The following is a 24064-nucleotide window of genomic DNA, read 5'->3' as shown; positions in this document are numbered from 1 at the left end:
CATCCCTAATAAAAATATTTCAGTTTCAAATCTATATGTTGCTTTATTATTTTTTTCCAACCATTTGTGTACTTTTGTCCAATATCTTTTAGCTTCTACGCATGATGACCACATATGGTAATATGATCCAGGTGTCTGATGACACTTCCAGCATTTGGCTGGTTTGTCTTTAAACATCTTTGCCAATTTTGCTGGTGCGAAGTGTCATCTATAAAACATCTTATACCAGTTTTTTTTTTGTATGCTGTCAATATTGTTAATTTATCATTTCTTTCCCATAGCTGCTACCATTTATCTAATTCTATGGTATACCTAAAATTTTTCACCCATACTATCGTCATTTCCTTTACTCGCTCTTCTTCTAATTTGACACCTAGTAAATAACAATAAGTTCTGAACAAGTAATTTTAGAATTTTTTTAAACAAAATTGCACTTAGCAAATAAAATAAAATGTTATAAATCTTTGCAGGGTGACAGCTTCTTATGTGTTCTGAATGTGAAAGTAACATTTTTAAAATTAGCTCCAAAGCATTTAACATTTGTATGTTTAAACTGATTTACTGATAACAAATATTTATAAATACTGGTTGTAGATCCCCTAATACTGTGATGGTGAACCTATGGCACATGTGCCCAAAGTGGCACGTGAAACCATGTCGCCTGGCATGCACGGCCTTGCCTATTTGTCTTTCAGGTCTCTGGCACGCATGCGCGCACAACGATCAACTGTCCTTGGTGCATGTGCCAGTGCCGAAAACCAGCGTGTGCATGCATGCTGGCCAGCTGATTGTCGGGTTCATATGTGTGCCAGAACCCAGAAGTTCAGCTTTACCGGAGTGCGATACTTTTGCACACGCAGCAGTGTCACAAACTGGCCTGTGCTTGCATGCCGACCAGCTGATCATTGGGTGCGCATGCATGCTAGAACCTGGAGGTTCGGCTTTTCTGGAGCGTAGCACGACAGGTTTGTCATCACTGCCCTAATGTATTGGAGATCACTTCTAGCACTAACTTGTTTCGTTTTGTAACTGCTGTGGGCTGCTACTGTCCTATTACTGTCCACCCCCAGTAGTGAAATAGCTAACATGAATATACTGTAAATATTTAATCCTATATTTGTTCTAGGCTGAATAGAAAATAATTCTTATAAGACATAAGATTATAAAATCTACTAGCACATATTGTCAGTTGTTGGGCAAAATTGCACTCTAGAAAAGTATTTACTCCCATGTCAGCTGAACTCCGACCAGTAGGACAAGGTTGGGACAAGAGCCCGAATTCCAATTTGACATGCAAGCTCTTTTAGCTGAGTGGGACAAGAGCCTGAATTCCAATTTAACATGCAGGCTCTTTTAGCTGAGGCAGTAAAGCAAGGTGTGTCAGCAGCCTTGAAACAGACCAGGCATTCACCTTCTGAGATGTCAATTTCATCCTCAAAACATAGCAGGAGACAGGGGTCTTATTACAAGGATGATCTTTCCCTGCATTCAGAATCAGGTTCTTATGCTCCCGCTGGAAGTTCACTCTCCATCCCACTTGGCATGGGACAACTGATGGACAGGAATTATTCTGATGATGAAGACTTGAACGATTCTGACCAAATCTCTATGCCAGGCCTATTCCAGCTGGCCATATTCAAGTTGCTCCTCTTCAATGCCTTGCCCTGTGGCATTCAAAGAATGCCACAGGGCAAGGCATGGTTCCTCAACCACAGGAGCCTACAGATCCTTCGGAAGACCCCAATGACCCACTGTTTTCTGAGAAAACCGTTACGGCAGATGTCATCCTTGCACCAAAGATGTTCACCACAGTCATCCAAAGGCAGTGGTCATCTCTTGGATCAGATCCAAACCCTTCCTCCCTGGACAGAAAGATGTTCAATGTGGGAAGCTGATCTCTCCAAGGCCCTGGAAGTGCCCACTGTGGACGCCCCAGTTGCAGCCCTGCAAGCCAACACTGATATTCCTAGGGAGCCTGAGGACACGCTGAAGGCAGAGGACAAGAGGGCTGAGCAAACAGAAAATGCACTTGTCAGCAGCTTGGGCAGTGAAGGCTTTCCACGGCCGCCTCTTTTTTTAACAGGGCATCTCTCATCTGGCTTCAAGAGCTGCAAGAGAGAATTCCATTGGATGATGTCAGGTCACACCAGCATATAAACAAACTCTTAGCAGCTGTGGAGTTTTTAGCTGATGCCACCCTCAGTGCATCCAGATTTGCCTCTAAGGCAATTGAGGGGACTGTAGTCTCTCGTCGCCTGCTCTGGCTCAAGCAATGGCAGGCTGATTTGATAAATAAGTGGAGGCTGGCCACTGCTCCCTTTAAGGGGGAAAAATTGTTTGGTGAAGCCCTGGACAAGTTGCTAGTGGACTCCAAAGACAAATGGAAGATCTTACCCTCCAGATCTAGAAGGGGTGAATTCTGATTGGCGTCCTATTTCAGATGTTCCTTCTATAGGAACCCCGAAGTTGGAGGGGGGGGTCTAGACCCCAGAGGCCTTTCATTCCCAGGTAGAAATTGCCCTTTTAACAATAAATGGCCCCTTTGAGGGACTGGGGGTCGTCCCTTCTGATGCCTCAGATAAAATTGCTGTAAATCCTCTCATTGGGGGACATCTGGCCTTTTTTGCCAGGCATTAGGAGGAAGTAACCACAATATCTGGGTCTTGGAGACGGTCCACTCAGGCCTTTCTCTAGAGTTCCTCTCTATGCCCCCATCGGGCCCTAAGGCACTTAGAGAACCCATCTCAGATAAGAACATCCTGGTTTTGACTGACAATGTGTCAACCAAGGCGCATATTAACTGCCAAAGAGGAACACATTCATGGCCACTGATGCTGGAGGCAGAACAACTCTGCTTATGGATAGAGAGACACCAAATATCGCTTAGAGCTGAGTACATTGCAGGCGTGGCCAGTGTTGAGGCTAACTGGCTTAGCAGAGTCACCATAGACCATGAAGAGTGATGTTTGCACCCCACTTTGTTTCAGGAGCTGTCGGAGCGCTTCAGAGTGCCAGCTGTGGATCCTTTCGCCTCCCAAAAAAACACACAACTCCTGAGAGTCTACTCCAGATTTGTGGTTCCGGGGGCAGAGGGCACGGATGCCTTACGCAGCCCTTGGCTCAGGGAGCTTCTTTATTCCCTCCCTCCTCTGCCCCGATCTCGAGGATGATTCAGAAACTGTTGGGGGAAAGAGCAGAACTCATTCTTGTAGCCCCTCATTGGCCCAGAAGGCCTTGGTTTGCGGACTTAGTAAACATATCTGTGTCCTGCCCTTGGAGGATCCCAGAGGACAGAGTGTCTCTCAGCTGGGGACCAGTATTACATTTGGAACCCTAGTGGCTTCAATTGGCTGCTTTGAGATTGAGCAGGAATCTCTGATCCGGGACCATTATTCCTCCAAGGTGATAAGAACCATCCAAGCCTCTAGGAGGCCCTCCACCAATTGCATCTATGATGCAACCTGGAAAGCTTTCAGCAAATGGTGCTCCAGATATGACAGGGACTCTACTAGGGCCTCGATTGCCCAAGTGCTGGACTTTCTCCCAGATGGCCTAGACAAGAGACTTTCACTCAACACATTGCGGTGGCAGGTTGCAGCCTAGTCTTCTATTCTCTCCTTGGGGGGAGTAGAATCATCTAGACATCACACTGTCCGCAGATTCCTGAAGGGGGCTACCTGAGGCCTCCAGTGGTTTATCATTATCTGACATAGGACCTCTCTAAAGTACTGCTGTCACTGACTGAGGCCCCATTTGAGCCACTGAGATCCACTTCCCTGCAGTTTTTGTCTTGCAAGGTGGCCTTCCTAGTAGCAATCACTTGTGCTAGAAGGATTTTGGACTTTGCAGCTTTATCTGTCAGGAAGGACCTTTGTGTGTTTCACACCAACCAAGTTGTGTTAAGACTAGACCCTTCGTTCGTGCCAAAGATGAACTTGTGGTTCCACAGAGCCCAGAAACTAATCTTGCCTGATTTTTGTCCGCATCCTGTACATTCTTTAGAAAAAAGATGGCACACTGGACGTTCGGGTGGCCCCGCGTATTTATGTTAAGCAGACATCTCCCTTCCAGAGGTCTGAATCCCTCTTTATTTCTTTCCAACCTTCTATGGTCTGCAAGGTTACTCCAACGATTGTGGGGAGATTGATAAGACTGCATATCCAAAGCCTACCAAGCCCAAGGACTGGCAATTCCCCCAAGAATAACGGCCCATTCAACAAGAAGTGCAGTTATGGCAGGCCTCTCTGGAGGAGGTTTGCAGGGCGGCAATCTGGGCCTCATCTTCGTTCATCAGACACTATAAGCTGAACTCTTTTCTATCTGCGGAGGCAGTCTTTGGATGGAGAGTTCTTCAAAAGGTCCACCCTATCTAGGGCATTCGGACCGCACTAAGCCCACCCATAGGACAGCCAGATTTGGTATGTCCCAATCCTGGATGCTGTCTCCACCACAATGGAGAAGGGTTGTTAGTTCTTACCTGATGTGACCTTTCTCTTTGGGTGGATCCAGTCCCACCCTAATGTAGGTCTAATGGAACACATTGTTATAGGAGAAAATGTCAGTCTGTCACTATTCCTTTGCCAATTTCAGGGATGCCCTTAGCAACGGGGGAGTGTCCTCAAAGATCTGACAGACTCAGTCCAATCAGCAAGTGGTGACTGATAACCCAATCCTGAATGCTATCTCCACCCAAAGAGAAAGTTTGTATCAGGTAAGAACCAATGACCCTTTTGTAACTGCTATGGGCTGCTGGTGTCCTCCGCCCCCAGTAGTTAAATAGCTAATACGAATATACTGTAAGTGTTTAATCCTATATTTGTTCTAAGCTGAATAAAAAATAATTCTTATAAGATATAAGATTATAAAACCTGCTAGCATATATTGTCAGTTGCTGGGCAAAATTGCAGTGTAGAAAACCTGTATTCTTTACTGGATTATTTTTGTATGGATATTAGGCTTATCATTACACAGATATGCAACTGTTAGTCTTCTTGGGAACTAGTTGGTTATGTGAAAGAGCTAGCAGCAACAAATGATCCTAAAAATAGAAGTATATAAATCCTAAAAATAATATATAGCCATATATTACATTGTAGGGTTCTTGAATGGTTTTACAGTTAGCTAGCGATCAGTCTCCTCATTCTCCCTCTCTCTCTCTCTCTCTCTCTCTCTTTCTTTCTCCTCTAGGTGTCATACTTCGATAATCCTTTTTTAGCTTTACATTTCTAAAACAAACAAAACAAGCTTTTTACATGATCATCCTTAAAGATACAATTTGTTATGGTTTGGTTAGACTGATGTAAATGTCAACATTTAAATATTTAGATTGAGAGTCAAATGGATGATCAGTTTATCTTCAGCTATAAAAAAAATAGAAGAAATAAGTTGGCTTTCTGCCCAATCCCTTAGCAATTATTCATAGATAGCTTTTGGGTGGTGGGAATGTGTGCACAAGGAATATATCAATCTTCCTTTGTACATTTTAATTTCTTCTGCATCATTTGGAAACAACTCCTTTTGATTTAAATATCTTTTACATATAGTATTTAAGATGGTAACTCCAGAAATTGGATATCCTTATATCTTTATGGTAGAGGGCAGGCTGCCTAGAAAATGGCCTCATCTTTGCTTCTGTTGTCCTGCCTCTTTTAAGCCCCTCTCTCTAATAAGCAAAACAAATGCTGAAAAAGAGTTCAGTGTAGTTTTACCAAGGCATTAACAAACATTATTAATGCTTTACCTGATCTTGATTTTATCCTTCTGTTTAATGCAGCCTAGGACTACATTGATTTTTTGGTTGCTGCAGCAGACTGCTGGCTTATATTTAAAGTGGCTGTCCACTAGGATTCCTAGATCCCTCTTGCTGTTGAGCCAGGTACTGTCTATTCTGTAGCTGTGCAATTGTTTTTTCTTGCCTAAGTGAAAATTCAATTAAATGAAATTCAGTGGTGACTTTTTTCTCACCATTGAATTTCATTTTTTTACATAGGGCCCAATGCTCAAACTGTCAAGATCTTTCTAAATCTTGAATCTATTCTCTGGAGTGTTGGCTATTCTTGCCAGCTTGGTGTCATTGATAGGTTCCCTGTTTATCCTTCTCTAAATCATTGATAAAGAAATTGAAGAATACTGGCCAAAGACAGAACCTCGGGGTACCCCATCTCACTTCTCTCCATGTAGATGCAGTTCCACTAAGGACTATACATTGAATGCGGTTTGTCAGCCAGTTATTAATCCATCTGATGGTGATGCTGTCTAACTCTCATTTTTCTAACTTATCAAGTAGCCGTTGTCTACTTTATCAAATGCCTTATTGAAGCCCAAGGAAATAATGTCCACAGCATTTCACTGGTCTAATAATTTAGTCACTTTGTCAAAGAATGCAATAAAATTTGTTTTGTATGATTTGTTTTTGACCATTTGTTGTTGATTATTTTTTCCTGGATCTTTCCTGGATCAGTTTTTGCAAACACAATCCTAGCCACTGTTAATACATTTACAATCAGGTATTTCAATTCTTTACTATATATTTCAGGTAAAATTCCCAATAAAAATATCTCTGGTTTCAAATCTATATGTTTTTTTGTCATTTTTTCCAACCACATGTGGATTTTAGTCCAATATTTTTTAGCATCCGCACAAGTCCACCACATATGGTAATATGAGCCAGGTGTCTGATGACATTTCCAACATTTTTCCGATTTGTTCTTGAACATTCTTGCTATTCTTGTCGGGGGAAAATGCTACCTGTAAAACATCTTATACAAATTTTCTTTATATGCTGTTGACATTGTCATTTTATAATTTTGAAACCACAATTTTTGCCATTTCTCTAGATCAATCCCATATCCAAAATTCTTCCCGCAAGCAATCATTGTTTCTTTAACATTTGTTCCTTTTTATATATTATAGGATAAGAAAATGCTTCAATAGTCAATAGCCAGACTGGAATTTTCAAATAGCATTGTCTTTTAGTCTTCTCCCAGTTTAACCACAGAGACTCCCGTATATAATGTCTTCTAAAATACCCCTGTGTTTTAGTTCCTTTATACCATAGAAAAGCATGCCACCCCAACAACAGATCATGTCCTTCTAATGTCAACAATCTAGTATTTCTTAATGTTATCCATTCCTTAACCCACATCAAATTTGCAGCTTGGTAATACAACTCCCAATTAGGCAAACCAAATCCTCCTCTTATTCTGGCATCTTGCAAAAGTTTTAACTTTGTTCTCGCTTTCTTACCTTGCCATATATATTTCAACACAATTTTATTTAAATCTTCAAAATAATCTTTTCCAAGCCTAACAGGAATTGTTTGGAACAAATATAAAATTCTGGGTAATATATTCATCTTGATTGTTGATATTCTTCCTATTAATGACAGTTGTAAATTTTCCCATTTCGCCAAATCTAACACTATCTGCTGCTTAAGTTTGATATAATTATTCTCTTTTAGTGTACTGCATCTTGCTGTCAAATGTATCCCCAAGTACTTAATCTTATTCGTGACCTGAATTTTCAATAGATCTGCCAGTTCTTCCTTTTGTCTTGATAGCATATTCTTTGTCAAGATCTTTGTCTTAACTTTGTTTATTTTCAAACCAGCCACTTTTCCATATGCCTCTATCTTTTCTATCAATTTTGATGCTGTTTCTAGTGGGTCTTCTAAAATGAAAACCAGATCATCTGCAAATGCTTGCAACTTAAATTCTTCCTGTTTAATTTTCATCCCTTTTATATCCTTTTCTTCTCTAATATTTCTGTTTAGCACTTCCAAGGTTAACACAAACAACAGAGGTGATAGTGGGCACCCTTATCTTGTTCCTTTTCTTATATCAATAGAGTCTGTCAGTTCTCCCTCTATCATTACCTTTGCTGTTTCTCCCCTTTTTGAAGTGTGTCTCATTGTGTCTCTTTTCCAGGCTTCTGGTAGTTCTGTGATACTTTGGGATCTTTGAAAGAGATGGTTTAATAGTTCTGAGATCATGCTACTAGTTCAGAACCCTGGGATGTAATCAATCTAGACCTGGTTATTTGAAGTCTTGTAGTATGAATAGTAGCAGTGAGTACTAGCCTGTGGATCAGTGGACTAATGGTGAGCATTGCGTGCTAGCTTGAGAGTGCTTGTAGGACATGTTGTTTTGTTGGTTCTATTGTGTTTTGGAGCTCCCTGACTTCAGTATATTTTAACGAACCTGTGACAAAGTGATGGTGCAACATCCAAAAGGTGGGGTGTCTATAAGAAGATAAAGTATCCAATACAAGATGGCAGCCACACATGTGAAGTGGGCTTAAATTTGGGGAGTTCATTAAACACTCCATGAAAAGAAAACAAGCTTTGGCTTCAAAAGGTGCTGCAAAATGAAGGAGGTAGAATGCAAGGCTCAGTTTCTGCAGGAATTGGTTATAGAAACCAGACTTCTTACCAGAGCCTACACCAAACTAATAGACATGGAGAAGGCAGAAAATACAGATTTTCTCTTAAAAGAATTACTACTTTGGTAGAGACAAGTATCCACCTAAGGCCTGTGGTTAAACTAAAATAGAAATGGGGATAGGCCCAGATATTTAAGCCAATATCATTACAGAGATGTTAAAGTATCAGCAAGATGAAAGGCTTTGATTAATTAAGAGGAAGAAGAGCAGAAGGAAACAGAAAGTAAAGATAAGCTAGAATGAGAAAGGAGTGAAAGAGAGGCAGGAAAATAAGAGTTAAGTGGGTTGATAGACTTACATAAAGTGGTACAGTCACCAGAAGGGGCACATTCAACTCAAAATTTTCAGAATATGTAGAGTGTGGAGATGATACCAAGGACATAAATATTCCCAAGAATTTTAAGAATTTATGGTAATCTTCCATCAAGAGAAGTAGTGGATTGTTCTCCCAAAGATGCTTTCTTCAAGAAGCAACTGAACTTTTTAGTTTTTCTTTGAAGACGTTTCACTTCTCATCCAAGAAGTTTCTTCAGCTCTGAATGGATGGTGGAGGAATGGAAGGATTTATACTCCTTGCAGATACTTGGTCATTTGCATTCTTTTAGTGGCTTGTTAAAGTCACCTGGAGGTTTATCTATGTCATCAAGGTCACCTGAGTGGTGCAAATTGGTGTAGAAGCCTTCTTGGAACTGTTGAAAGGACTGTGCTGTAGATTGGATATAGATGATGTCCCTCCCCCTTAGTTAAGAGAGGGCTATTCAGTTTTGACACTGATGGCCTCTTTAACCCCTCTTTCAAACTAGTGATGCTCTTTGTCCAAAATATGGACTTCGTTGTCTTCAAAGGAGTGGCCTGTGGATTTTAAATGCAGATGGTCTGCTAAATCTATTCCTGATGTGTTTGTTCTTCTGTGTTGTGCCATGCCTTCATGAAGTGGTTGTTTCGTTTCTCTAATGTACAGATCTGCACATGGCTCACTGCATTGTACTGGATATACCATGTCGCTCAGTTTCTGTCTGGGTATTTTATCCTTGGGGTGGATAAGCTTCTACCTTAGTGTATTTTTGGGTTTGTTATGTTGGCTGAAGATCCTCCTGAGCTTTTCCAGTATGCCTGCAATGTACGGCATGACAATGTTTTGTTTATTGTTTTCCTTGATGTGTTTATGTTTTCTCAACACCCCCCTCCCCCATTTTTGCTGGTAGGCAGGCCTTCAGCTCGGTGATGTAAGGTTCTGATGACTCCCATTTTGTGCTCCAGTGGGTGGTAGGAATCAAAATGTAAATATTGATTTGTGTCACCTGAGTGGTGATAAACTTCAGTGTTAAGGCTTCTGTCATCCTTGATATTTACTGCACTGTCCAGGAAAGCTAAACGATTTTCCTTAACATCTTCCTGTGTGAATTTGATGTATCTGTCCACAGAGTTGATATGTTTGGTGAATGTTTCCAATTCCTGTGTTTTGATCTTGACCCAAGTATCGTCCACATACCTATACCAGTAAATAGATGAAATTCCTGTCTAGGGCTTTGGTTTCTACCTTTTCCATGTAGAGATTGGCTACAATGGGGGACACCGGTAAACCCACGACACAGCCCTGTTTTTGTCTTTAGAAGCCTTCATTGTATTTAAAATAGGTAGTGGTTATCATCTATCTCCAATCTACAACACAGACCTTTCAACAGTTCCAAGAAGGCTCCACACCAATTTGCACCATTCAGATGAGCCTGATGACACAGATAAACCTCCAGATGACCTTAACAATCTGCTAAAAGAGTGGAAATGATCAGATGTCTTCAAGGAGTATAAAGCCTTCTATTCCCCCACCATCCAGTCAGAGCTGAAGAAGCTTCTTGGATGAGAAGTGAAATGTCTTCAAAGAAAAACCAGAAAGTCCAGTTGCCTCTAGAAAAAAGCATATTTGGGACAACCATGATCTGGATGACTGAGAATCTCCATAGACATTTAGTGGATTCTTCCCATATGAAAGAGATAATTCTATTGAGATATAATTAAGTGAAAGCAGTAAACTAAAAGATGGCATTGGGAAGATCTGCAGTTGTTAATAGCTGTAGGAAATCTGGACAATAGAGTGTGATACTTATTTTTCTGCCTAATATTACAAGTTTAAAATATTGGTCCTCAGTTGCTAGGTTTGGAATCTTAGGACAGAGCAAGAAAGATAACTTTTCAAAATATTATTGAAAAGATCTACAATATTTGTTATATATTATTTACAAAAATATAAATGCTAAGTCATGAATATAAAGAAATAAAAAATTAGTAAAGATTAAGGTTTCCCCTGTCCAGTCGTGTCCAGCTTTAGGGGATGCCATTCATTTCTGTTTCTTAGTTGAGAGACCATGTTGTTAGTTGTGAAGTTGTGTCTGACCCATCACAACCCCATGGACGACGTTCCTCCAGGCTTCCTGTCCTTTACCATCCCCCAGAGTCCATTTAAGCTCACACTGACTGCTTCAGTGACTCCATCCAGCCACCTCATTCTCTGACATCCCATTCTTCTTTTGCACTCAATCGTTCCCAGCATTAGGCTCTTCTCCAGTGAGTCCTTCCTTTCATTAGGTGTCCAAAGTATTTGAGTTTCATCTTCAGGATCTGTCCTTCTAAAGAGCAGTCAGGGTTGATCTCCTCTAGGACTGATTGGTTTGGTCACCTTGCAGTCCAAGGGTCTTCTCCTGCACCATACTTCAAAGGCCTCAATTCTTTGGTGCTCAATCTTTCTAATGGTCCAGCTTGCACAGCCATACATTGCAACTGGGAAAACCATAGCCTTGATTATACACACTTTTGTTGGCAGGGTGATGTCTCTGCTTTTTAATATGCTGTCTAGATTTGCCATAGCTTTGTCCAAAGATACTTCCGTGGTCGTTTGGCCAGCATACTGAGGTGCATAGAACCCTGTTATTTTCCCACTGCAGTGGTACCTAAATATATACACCCATTTGCATGGTTTTGAACTGTTATGTGGGCAGGAATAGGGGAAAATAATGGAGATAACCCTGCTGTGGGGCACTTGGGTCTTGAACCTGGTCTATCAGCTTTCTAGCTGATAAGCTCAGCAACTTGAAGTGGATAATACAAGTGATATACATTAAGCTCTCTATGCTGATTTCATCCCTTTCCAGCCTTATTATAGCTCTTGTAAAAGTTCAGGATAAGTGTATAAAGATAATAAGTTAAAGTTGATTTGATGGAATTTATGAGTTAGTCTCTGTGTTTTAAGGGCCAATAAGTTAACATGTCTTTTGAAAGATAAACATGGCTGGGATTTTTTTCAATGCCTGCTTTTTTCCTGCTTTTTGAAGGAAATCTTACCGATGTGTTTGTTAATGCAGATATTTGTGTGAAAAGGACTGAAGTAATGAGAAGTCATCATGGAAGCTCAATCCCATAGCTCTGCCACAAGTGAGAAGAAAAAGGTTGAGAATCCCATAGTAAAATACCCCACTCGAACAGAGGTCAGTGAGAAAGCCGCGGCCTCCAGCACAACATCTAATGGTAAGTAACAGTAGAGATTTTCTAGCTGCATTACATGTGAATTGAGTTATTTGCACTTGGATTCAGTTCTTGCTTTCAAATAAAACTAAAGTTAATAAGCAAGAATTTTAGGGATTGGACTGATGAGGGGGGAGGAATGGGAAAACCGTTTTACTAGAATGAGACCTATTTTGGCATCAGATTTTAGGTTTTTTTTCCAAAACCAGTTTGAGTGATTAATAGTAATATTTATTATGGAAAATTCCTGTTGTGGTACTTTGGAAAATAATCATAGTGGGAAAGAATATAAAATACTTGATATTTTACTATGGAAATTACTTACCCTGATTAGATAATTGTTTAATATAAAAGAGACAACAGAAGCCCTGTCAAAAATTAATAAGGTTTTCATCTTCCTTGAAACACCCCCAAATAATAATAATTCTCATCTATTATAAATATCCTCTCCACCAAATCTGCATGTCTTGGATTGCTTTAATTGCAGAAGACAAAACAATTATGTTTCAAAGAAAACATGTTTAGTTTTAGAAATGTGAATATGTAATTTACAGAAATTGCTTTGGACCACTTTTACAGTACTGTAAGGTAAACCCCAGACAGAATGATTAATAGAAGTGATTATGGGATCTACGGTGTAGAATATCAGAAAGTGCTAGATTCCTAACCTTGATTTCCTTCTTTCTGCTTGAATTTCCTTCATAATCTATCAACTGATGAGTTTGTTTTTTAAAATTATTTTTTCTTTTTCTTCTTAATTGGTCTTCTTGCTTTATAATAACCAGCATAAAATGACATGGGAAAATTAATTCAAATCCAAGTTTCTCCCCCACCCCCCCAAAGGAAGGGTTATTTTATCCATTGTATCAAATGGATTAAATTCATTTAAACTATGTATTGTCTAAATGGGTCCTAATGGTTATAGGAACTTGGAAATATTGTGGAATGTTATTGAAGGTTTTTAGAGCCAATATTTTTATTTTTTTATTTGTTTGTTTGTCAAATATGTACAAGATAACAAGTACAGGTATGAACATAAACATGAACAAAGGAAGTAAATATAGATAAATGGGGACAGTAGGGGGGACAGTAGGAATGCTGGTGGACTTACGCACGCCCCCTTTAAGGATGTCTTAAGAATGGTTTAATTTTTAATATCTAGCTTTTAGCTCTGCCTTGGGAACTACTGCTTAGGAAGACCTTACTTCAGTTTTGGAAAAGAAAAGTTCTTATCTTTTGTGGCCCTAGGACCGTGATGGTGAACCTATGGCATGCATGCCAGAAGTGGCACATAGAGCCATTTCTGCCGGCACACAAGAAGTCGCCCGGAAGAGCCTTAGTGCGCATGCACATGTGCGCCACCACCTGACAGCTGATTGTCGAGTATCTGGCATGCAGGGTGCAGGGGTGCAGGACACGCACGCACACGCAGAGATGCATGGCACGTGGAGGGTCGCATGCACATGTGATCTTGCCTTGGTAAAACTGCCATCAGTTCTTCTTGCTATGTGACCAGCTCATTTCCATTCAATTCTTTTACTCTCTTGATGATACCATATACTTTCGTTTGTTCTCTAATTCATGTGCAGATCTTTCTATCTTGTCCTGTAATACCAAGTAGGTATCTTTCAATGGCTCTTTGCACCACTCTTAACTTTTTTATTGATTGTGGCATTAGTGTTCGTGTTTCACTGGCATATATTAGAACAGGTAGCACACAATGATTGAAAACTTTTCGTCAGGTGTAATGGGAGGTTATTCTTGAAAATTATGCTAAGCTTGCTGAATGTCTACCAACCACATTCTCAACACGCCATTCAATTTCCTTTATTGTGTATAATAATTTCCTTTATTGTGTATTGTGTATTATTGTGTACATCTTTCTTGTGTATAAGAATCACTTTAGCCTTTTTCCATGCATCAGGTATTTTTTCTTCTCTTAGGTATCACGAGTATAGTTTTGCTAGGATCTTATGTAAACTGTGACTACCAGCTTTCAGTATTTCAACTGTAACAGTTATTTCCTGGCGATTTGCCATTTTTCATTGATTTTGATACTTCTTCCATTAGGATATCTGGCATTTCCTCTTTCATGGGTTTTGTTACTTTTGTGTGATCTTGATCTTTGTATAACTCTGAATGTACTTTTTCAATTATTTCTAACATTTCCTGTCTTGTTCTACAAATAGAGCCATCTTCATGTTTTAATCCAAAAACCTTTCTTGTATTTATAATCTTACATTTTGCTCTTTTAATCCCTTTGTTTTATTCAATTGCCATTTTCAAAAGTTCATGTTAAAATGACACATTTCTTCTTGGATACATTTTCTTATGGTCTTACAAAGTTCAATGTAGCTTATTACTAAAACGTCCAGTTTATTAGTGAAATGTCCAGTATTCTTCATTGTCTGTCATTTTTTTCAGAGGAATTGTAAGTTCATCAGAGATTTTTGACTGTACACAGTGTTTTTCCGGCAATGGTATAGATGTAACAGATTCAAGGATGTTTTTGATGATTTGTTCATTTTGGTCTGTAATATTTCTTTCAAATTTTGTAATAGAGTAATTTGTATCAGCATTTTTCTTTGACTTAAAGGCAGGCCGCATTGTTGTAAAACTCGTCAACCTCATCATCACTATAGCTTATTGCTTGTGCGTAAGTTTGGATGATTTGAATATAAAATATATTTTATTATTTATTTGTTACACTTATATGCTGCTTATTGCATTGTTGAAAAAACTCTGAGCTGATTATATAGCACTTAAATATTGAAACTAACAAAAATAAATTATTAGTGAAGGTATATGTGTGTGTTGTGTGTGTATTATATATTTATTATGCAATATATGTGTTTATTTTTTGAGTTTTTTGTTTGAATTGACATGTTAGTTTCAATTCTGGCCAATGGCCATAACACAGGGCCCTGTGCAAGTGAGGAATAAACACAGATGTCATATATTACTCAAGAAAATTCAATTTGTTTCCATAGATTTCTTACCTCTTACTTTATATAAAGTAAGGAGATTGTTGGAAGAAGATTGTTAAGTTTGATAATTTCTTGATGCGCCTTACTTTTATAGTGGCATAATTGTAAAGCATAGATGGTATTAAGGGAATTATGGTTTATACTTAATTAAAGTTTGGCCATTTCTGCATTTGTTTACCTAGCAGCTTCTGTTTCTTTTCATATCTTCATGATATTTTCTTCATCTCATTCTTATGAGGAAGATTTAAGACAATGTTAGTTAAATAGTAACAGCTTTAATATGTTGGAGCAACATGCTGTAAAGGACTATAGAATGGTATATATATTTCTCTCCCACATCCTCCATGGGATCTTTCTCATTTCTTTTTCTTGCAAACATTTGCTGTTGCCTTTTCACTTTTACCTCACAACAACAACAACAACAACAAGAATAAAATCTTGCAACTTACTGTTTCTTTGTACGAAAGGGAATCTCTCTGAGGGGGGTCAACAAAGAGGCATTCACAGGTTTCAGGATAACTTCACCTTATCACTCCTTATGAACCTCGGGGCATCTCACACATACACTCATGTTTGTACTGCAATCAGACTTTTTGTGTAAACCAATGTCACATACAAAACTTTCATTTCATGCTTTTTCCATGCAAACCAATCATTACTATTATTTCAGGGAACTTTTTCACAAGCCAATGAGCTCCATTTTCTAAATAACTTTGTGTATTATTATTAGAGGGTCTCTAATAATCCCTGCAGATTTGGAAATGATTACACACAGACACATACACACACATGCCATTAAACAACATTTCCAGACCTGGGAGGTTTTGTCCCTTTAAATTTCTATCTTTTCTTTCCTTAGGCAACCTGTAGCTCATTCTTGAAGCAGTGGGAAAAGTCAGTAATTTCAATCATAATTGTCATTGTGCGCCCTAACCATTTCCTGTTTCCCACAGCTTCAAGCCCAAGCTGAGAAATTTACTCAATTTACCAGCTGGCCAAACATATCACAATCAATTCAATCCCATTCAATTCTACATGCTGTTATTTTAGATGCATATCCAAGAATTTTTAACAGAAATAACATCAAATTGATCAAGTCAAATTATCTAAGTCTTCCCATGTAAACAAGCTTTACTCTTTTATTTACTCTTTACTCTTTTATTATCTGCTGAACGTTTTTCTTCTTTACTTTTAGTTCTTTCAGAGTTTTATGGCTGTTTTGAGTATAGTAAATTCTAACACTGCAGTATTTCTTTTCTTCTATTCCTGGGTCTTTCTACCACACATGACAGCATAAATTAACCATATCTTCTTTAGTCAGCCCTAGCTTCTGAACTACCAGTATGGTTGCCCATTTTATCTTAAAGGGATTTCTCAGACTTTTCGTGGGCTTGAAGTCTGCCCAAACTCTCCCTTTTTCCCCTAAGGGATTTTTCAGACCTGTCAGCTTGAATCCTCCCTTTTATTTTCTTCAATGTGGTGGAGATAGCATTCAGGATTGGGTAATCAGTCACCGCTTGCTGATTGGACTGAGTCTGTCAAATCTTTGAGGACACTTCCCCAGTTGCTAGGGACATCCCAGAAATTGACTCAATCAGCTAGCTGGATGATGTGTTCATTTCTGCTCCTAAAAGAACCAAATTTAAATCAGTTCAACTGGAAAACTAGAAAAAAAAATCACCAATCCTGAATACTATCTCATCTGAGGACTGGTCTACTTGTTCGACAGCTGTCAAAGACAACGTGGTTGGGGCTTTGGCCCAGATGGTCAGACAGCGGATTGGCTGAGGGCCAATTTACACCATATAGAAGTATTGTAGCAGGAGGTGTGTAGAAATATCCACACCATATCCCCATGCTTTTGGCTTGGGAGGGCTCTCAGTGGCGTCAAATGGCTGCCACAGAAGCCTTTTTACCGCAGCAGCATTAACAGGGCAGAAGACAGCAGGGAAGGTAGAAAATCCCTTTGCAGACTAACAAGCAAGGTAGTTGTAGTAGTGTTTGCTAGCGCAGAGCTAGGGAGCTTCAGTAATAATTTGTGGAAACTGGTTTTACAGCGTCGGGGTAGAAAATGGCAGAATTGCCACAAAATGCTAGCTGTGCGATCAGGAGAGTGGAGGAGATGGTTCACAGGCCGTCATGCTCTCTCAGCCCAGCAGCCCCAGACCAGTTGTCTTCATCTAATAGCCCCAAGCCAAGGGACAGGGCTGCAGGGGCTCAAAAGAGTTCCAAGGCAGCTGAACGGGATGAGCGCTGTAGAGACAAGGTTCTGGACAAGTTGTGGGCTAAAGGAAAAGAAACGGCCCAAGATACTTCAGAAATGGCACCCAGTTCAGTTTCCTGCCTAAATGAGGAACGACCGTTATTAAGAGTAGATAGGCAGCTGCAAACTGATAGGAGTGTAGTAACAGAAATGGCCATAGGGGGAGCTGACAATCAAGATTCGCTGCAAGAATCCCTTGAAGTCTCTGAGATTAGGAGTTTCTTTTCAGTCTGCCCAGCAACAGGACAACTTCCAGTTCCAGCCCAGAGATCCAAACTGATACCTGAGCCCACATTTACTCCCATGTCAGCTGGACTTAGACCAGTGATGGGACAAGAGCCTGAATTCCAATTAATATGCAGGCTCTTTTAGCTGAGGCAGTAAAGCAAGGTGTGTCAGCATTATTGAAACAGACCAGGCGATCACCTCCAGAGACTTCAATTTCATCATCAAGACGTAGTAGAAGACACAGGTCTCATTATGAGGATGATCTCTCCCTGCATTCAGGATCAGGGTCTCATGCTCATGCTGAAAGCTCCCACTCCATCCCATCTGACAGTGGCCAACTGATGGACAGAAATTACTCTGATGATGACGGCCTGAACGATTCTGACCAAATCTCTATGCCAGGCCTATTCCAACTGGCCATATTCAAGTCACTCCTCTTCAAGGCTAAGAAAGCCACAGGGCAGGGCTTGGTTCCTCAACCAAAGGAACCTACAGACCCTTTGGAAGACCCTAATGATCCATTGTTTTCTGAAAAAAATGTTACAACAGATGTCATCCCTGCACCAAAGATATTCACCACAGTTATCCAAAGGCAGTGGTTGTCCCTTGGGTCGGGGTCCAAGCCCTTCCTCCCTGGACAGAAAGATGTTCAATGTGGGAAGCTGATCTCTCCAAGGCCCTGGAAGTGCCCACTGTGGACGCCCCAGTTGCGGCCCTACAAGCTTTCAGTGAGGACTCACTGAAGGCAGAGGACAAGAGGGCTAAACAAATCTTGCAGAAAATGCACTTGTCAGCAGTTTGGGCAGTGAGGGCCTCCACGGCTGCATCTTTTTTTAACAGGGCATCTCTCTTCTGGCTTTAAGAGCTGCAAGAGAGAATTCCACTGGACAATGTCAGGTCACACCAACATATAAACAAACTATTAGCAGTGGAGTTTTCAGCTGATGCCACCCTCAATGCGGCCACATTTGCATCTAGGGCAATAGGGAGGACTGTAACATCTCGCTGCCTGCTCTGGCTAAGACAATGGCAAGATGATATGAGACTTAAGTGGATTTGGCCACTGCCCCTTCAAGGGGGAAAATTTTTTGGAGAAGTCCTGGACAAGGTGCTGGTGGACTCCAAAGACAAGGGGAAGATCTTACCCTCCAGATCCAGAAGGGTGAATTCAGATTGACACCCTATTTCAGACGTTCCTTCCATAGGACTCCTGAAGCAGGAGGGGTGTTTTTAGGCCCCAGAGGCTTTTTGTCCCCAGGCAGGATCAACCCCAAGACAGGACAGGTGGAAATTGCCCATTCAACACTAAGCGGCCCTTTCGAGTGGCTGGGGGTCGTCCCTTCCGATGCTCCAGATAAATCAGATGTCAACCCTCCCATTGGGGAACATCTGGCCTTGTTTGCCAGGCATTGAGAGGAAGTAACTACAGACACCTGGGTCCTGGAGATGGTCTGTTCAGGCCTTTCTCTAGAATTCCTCTCTATACCCCCGAGGATTTTTATTCACTGTTCTGTCTCTAAGAACACAGAGACAAAGATCCTTATAGAAACTGCTATTCAGCTGGTGCCTGAGGACCAACAGGGCATGGGATTTATTCCATCTTGTTTGTAATTCCTAAAGCCTTGGGGAGATGGAGGGCAATTCTGGACTTGAAGCATCTTAACCGCCGAATGAAATATAGGTATTTTAAGATACACTCTCTCCAGTCTATTCTGGAGGGAATTAGGGAAGGGGATTTCCTGACCTCCATATAATAGAGGCCTACCTTCATGTCCCCATTCTTCCGGCCCATAGACTATTCCTCAGGTTCTGCTATAATGGGAGGCATTATCAATAACAGGGCCTTACCCTTTGGGCTTTCATCAGCCCTCAGAACATTTACAAAACTGTTGGCAGCCCTGGTAGCCCATCTTAGGACCATCCCAGTCAGAGTTCAGTGTTACCTGGATGACATACTGGTCCAGTCATCCTCCCCATCTAGAGCAACAGAGGACTTGGAGATCACCATTCAGGTGCTACAGGAGCATGGCTTCTCTGTCAACAAGGCCAAAAGCCACATCACTCCCACCAATACTCTGCATCTGGGAGCTGTAATAGATACCATTTCCTGCAAGGTGTCCTTTATCCCAGGAACATCAGGATAGTATCAGGGAGTTAATTGGGCAGGTAAAATCTAAACATAGGGTATCCCTGGCTATGCTTTCCAAACTCCTGGGCAAAATGATGTCATGCATTAATATGCCTTGGGCTAGATTGCATGCCAAGGCACTCCAATGGTTTCTTGTCCCTTATCAGAAGACAGGTAGGAGTTGTTCCCTTTCACAGGTCAGATTAACATCCTTGCGATGGTGGTCATCTGAGGCCCTTTCTCTAGGATTCTTATTCAAGGACCCTGACAGGTTAGTACTGACCACGGATGTCAGTCTTTATGGCTGGGGAGCCCATATCCAATCCAGGGTGGTCAAGGGACAATGGTCCCAGGCGGATTTGAGCCATAATATTAATTATGTTGTTTAGGGCGGTCCATCTGGTCCATCTGGACATTGTTTTAGAGAAGAACATCCTGGTTTTGACTGACAATGTGTCAACCAAGGCGCATATTAACTACCAAAGTGGGACACATTCCTGACCCGTGATGCTGGAGGCAGAACAGCTCTACTTATGGCAGAGAGACATCAAGTATCGCTCAGAGCTGAGTACATTGCAGGTGTGCCAATGTTGAGGCCAATTGGCTTAGAAGAGCCATCATAGACCACACAGAGTGGCATTTGCACCCTGCTTTGTTTCGGGAGCTGTTGCAGTGCTTCAGAATGCCAGCTGTGGATCTCTTCGCTTCCCAGGATAACCCGCAACTCCTGAGATTCTACTCCAGGTTTTCGGTTCCGGGGCAGAGAGAACGGACACTTTATGCAGCCCTTGGCCACGGGAGCTCCTCTATGCATTTCCTCCTCTGCCCCTGGTCACAAGGGTGATCCAGAAACTGTTGGGGGAAAGAGCAGAACTCATTCTTGTAGCCCCTCTTTGGACCAAAAGGCAATGGTTTGCGGACTTAGTAAACCTTTCTGTCTCCTGACCTTGGAGGATACTGGAGGACAGAGTGTCACTCGGCCAGAGGCCAGTATTACATCTGGAGCCCCAGTGGCTTCAACTGGCTGCTTGGAGATTGAGCGGGAATCTCTGATCAGGGACCATTATTCCTCCAAGGTGATAAGAACCATACAAGCCTCTAGGAGACCTTCCACCAATCGCATCTACGATGCAACCTGGAAGGCTTTCAGCAAATGGTGCTCTAGATCTTACAGACCCTACTGGGGCCTCAATTGCTAGACAAGGGACTTTCACCTAACATGTTGCAGAGGCTGATTGCAGTCTTGTCCTCTGTTCTCTCTTTGGGGGGAGTGGAATCTTTATCTAGACATCCCACAGTCTGCAGGTTTCTGAATGGTGCTACAAACCTGAGGCCTCCAGTGGTTCATCGCTATCTGACATGGGACCTCTCTAAAGTACTGCTGTCACTGACTGAGGCCCTATTTGAGCCACTGAGATCCACTTCCCTGCAGTTTTTCTCTTGCAAGGTGGCCTTCCTAGTAGCAATCACTTCTGCCAGAAGGATTTCAGACTTGGCAGCTTTATCCGTCAGGAAGGACCTTTGTGTGTTTCACACCAACCAAGTTGTGTTAAGACTAGACCCTTCGTTCGACTCGTGGTTCCACAGAGCCCAGGAACTAATCTTACCCGATTTTTGCCTGCATCCTCTCCATGCATTAGAAAGAAGATGGCACACTCTGGATGCTCGGAGGGCCCTGCGAATTTATGTTAAGCAGACATCTCCCTTCCGGAGGTCTGAATCCCTCTTTATTTTCTTTCAACCTTCTACTATGGGCTGCAAGATTACTCCAACGACTATGGGGAGATGGATAAGACTGTGCATATCCAAAGCCTACCAAGCCCAAGGACTTGTGGTTTCTCCAAGAATAACAGTGCACTCAATGAGAAGTGCTGCCATGTCGGCGGCTTGGACCACTCAGTCTTCTCTGGAGAAGGTTTGCAGGGCAGCAACCTGGGCCTGACCTTCTCTGTTAATCAGAGACTATAAGCTGGACTATTTTGTATCTGCGGAGGCAGCCTTTGGACGGAGAGTTCTTCAAAAGGTCCACCCTGTCTAGGGGATTCGGACCGCACTAGGACCACCCATAGGACAGCCAGCTTTGGTATATCCCAATCCTGGATGCTATCTTCATCACAATGGAGAAGGGTCATTGGTTCTTACCTGATATGACCTTTCTCTTTGGGTGGAGATAGCATTCAGTCCCACCCTGTTTTGGTCCGTTCTGAATCTAATGGACCATGTTATTGTTACAGGAGAACATGTCAGTCTGTCACTATTCCTTCACCAATTTTTGGGACGTCCCTAGCAACAGGGGAGTGTCCTCAAAGATTTGACAGACTTAGTCCAATCAGCAAGTGATGACTGATTACCCAATCCTGAATGCTATCTCCACCCAAAGAGAAAGGTCGTATCAGGTAAGAACCAATGACCCTTTTCCTAAGGGATTTCTTGGATCTTTTCATCAGCTCAGTGTGAGTTAGAACCCTCCCCTGAATTTCAAGCTTCTTAAGGGAATTTCTTGGTAGGGGGATTTCTCGGACCTTTTCGTAGGCTCGAAGCCTGACTAAACCCTCCCTTTTTCCCTAAGGGATTTCTCGGACCTCCCCATCGGCTCAGAGTAGTTCAGAACCCTCTTCTGAATCTAAAAATTCTTATTCCAACACTCACACTCCTTTCAAAATGTAGGCAAACCTCTTGTAGGTATTTCCCACATCTCAGTCACTCAGACACACAAGGTAATACTCCTGTTCTCCCTGCACACCAAATTCTACTCACCTAGGAGAGCTCAATTCCACAACCCCTGTTGCAAGCCTCATTGATTAAGACATTCAGGTTTGGCTCTTGACTTCGCTACTGGCCCCAGCTAGTTTCTTCCATCTGCCATAGCGAAGGCCACTGAACTCCAAGGAGAGCCGCCCGCTCGCCCACCCACTGGCCTAGCCCAGAAATGACATCTCCCAGTTGAGGGATGGATAAGGGGGCGAGGTGGAGGGGAGAGTGATTGGGCAGCAGGCACTCAGAGGCCCTGTGGAAGCCAGGAGGCAGGCCTGAAAGGCAGTTGAGCCTCACTGTCCACCCCCAAGTGGCCCGTGCGCTTCAGCTAAGCGAGGCATGTCTCCCTCCCCTGCCTACATTTGTGAGCTTTGCAAGCCCCACCGGCTGTAAGGTAAGGCTGATGGCGCTCAGCCTCCTCCGCCGGCCTGCATCTCCACCCGCACTCTCTGCAGTGCACCTGCTGAGGACGGCCAGGGACCATGAGACTGCGCCATCACCCAGCTGGCCCTCCCCGCCCACCCACTGGCCCGTGCTCTTCACCCTTATCTTTGCGATGAGCAGAACTTACCTGTTCCCTTCACTCTTATCTTTGCGGTGAGCAGACCCCTGCGGGCTGGAAGGGCAACAACTGGAGGAGGGGCAGAGCAGCCCCTCAAGGAAGGGGCAGGGCAGGGGGTGGGGCCGAATCACCACTGCACACAGACTGGATACATTTATTGCCTTGGTGGGCCATATCTATCCCACAAACTGTATTTTGAGGATCCCTGTCCTTAGTAAACGGTGGTCCCATAGATTAGGGGTCCTCAACCACCGGGCCACGGACTGGTACCGGGCCGTGGAGTACTCTGTACCGGGCCGCAAAGAAAACTTTTTTTTAAAAAAATGGCGGCTTTCTTCGCCTTCAGTGAATGCTGCTGGGATCAGGGATCAAGGACACAAATGAAAGAAGGGGAGGGAGGAAGCAACCGAAGCCTGTCCTGCTCTCTGGCTCAGTGGCTTCGGTTTCCTCCCGCCTCGTTCCTCTCTCAGTCGCTCTCTCGCCCAGGAAGAAACTGCTTCAAAGAAGCCGGGGGGTGTGTGGTGGCTTTTCCTGTCGCCGCAGCTCCTCCGAAGCGCCCGGTCACCCCCACCCCTCCCGCCCGCGCGCGCTTCAATTCAGTGCCCCGTTCTGCCTGCCTGCCTGCCTGCCTGCCTTCGTTAATGGTTGATTCGGAACAGCTTCGGCTGAGTAAAAGAGGCGAATAGTTATTATTCTCAGCCGAAGCTGCTCCCAAACAACCAGAAACCAGAAAGTGAATGGGGCTGTTGATGAGACAACAGTGAGTCAGAGGAGGAGCTACTGCGGGACAGAGATGACAGTTGCTCTTTAAAAATTATGATTTAAATTGAGTTGATTTAAATCAAGCCTTTTTACCAATGATTTAAATCATGATTTAAATAGACTTGATTTAAATCAAATCCACCTTGATGTTACAGATGTTATGTCTGCTCCACATGAAATGCTATATACTCCACATGAAAAAATATAGTTATGAAAGAAGAATGAGCTTTTCTTATCTTTTGTAAGCTTTATTAATTGTACTAATTGGCTTATATTTGTTTAGACTCATGTTCTGAAATATTGTCCTGCTGGACTAAAAATTACTCTTCCCCTCCAGCTCTATAATGATAGCGCCTCAAAGAATGCATTCCTTTTTTTTCCTATTATGCTGATGAAGTGGACAAAATTTTTATTTATTATATTTT

The 24064-nt window shown here is 42.2% G+C and overlaps 1 protein-coding gene across 2 annotated transcripts in view; it reads left to right on the top strand.

Moving 5' to 3' along the window:
- The window catches only part of GLI3 (GLI family zinc finger 3), a 438979-nt gene that overhangs the window by 46762 nt on the left and 368153 nt on the right, over positions 1-24064 (top strand). For both annotated transcript variants that reach the window (XM_087946735.1, XM_087946734.1), the window contains exon 2: positions 11796-11958. In XM_087946735.1, coding sequence (XP_087802861.1) covers positions 11835-11958 — 124 coding nt within the window. In that variant the 5' untranslated portion in view covers positions 11796-11834. The remainder of the gene's footprint in view (positions 1-11795; positions 11959-24064) is intronic.

This window comes from Notechis scutatus, chromosome Z, assembly GCF_049901735.1.
Source record: "Notechis scutatus isolate UNSWTSFEM ecotype Mainland chromosome Z, rNotScu1.2, whole genome shotgun sequence".
NCBI lineage: Eukaryota > Metazoa > Chordata > Lepidosauria > Squamata > Elapidae > Notechis > Notechis scutatus.
Note: the sequence above shows the minus strand (reverse complement) of the source record. Positions and strands in the feature narration are given on the sequence as shown.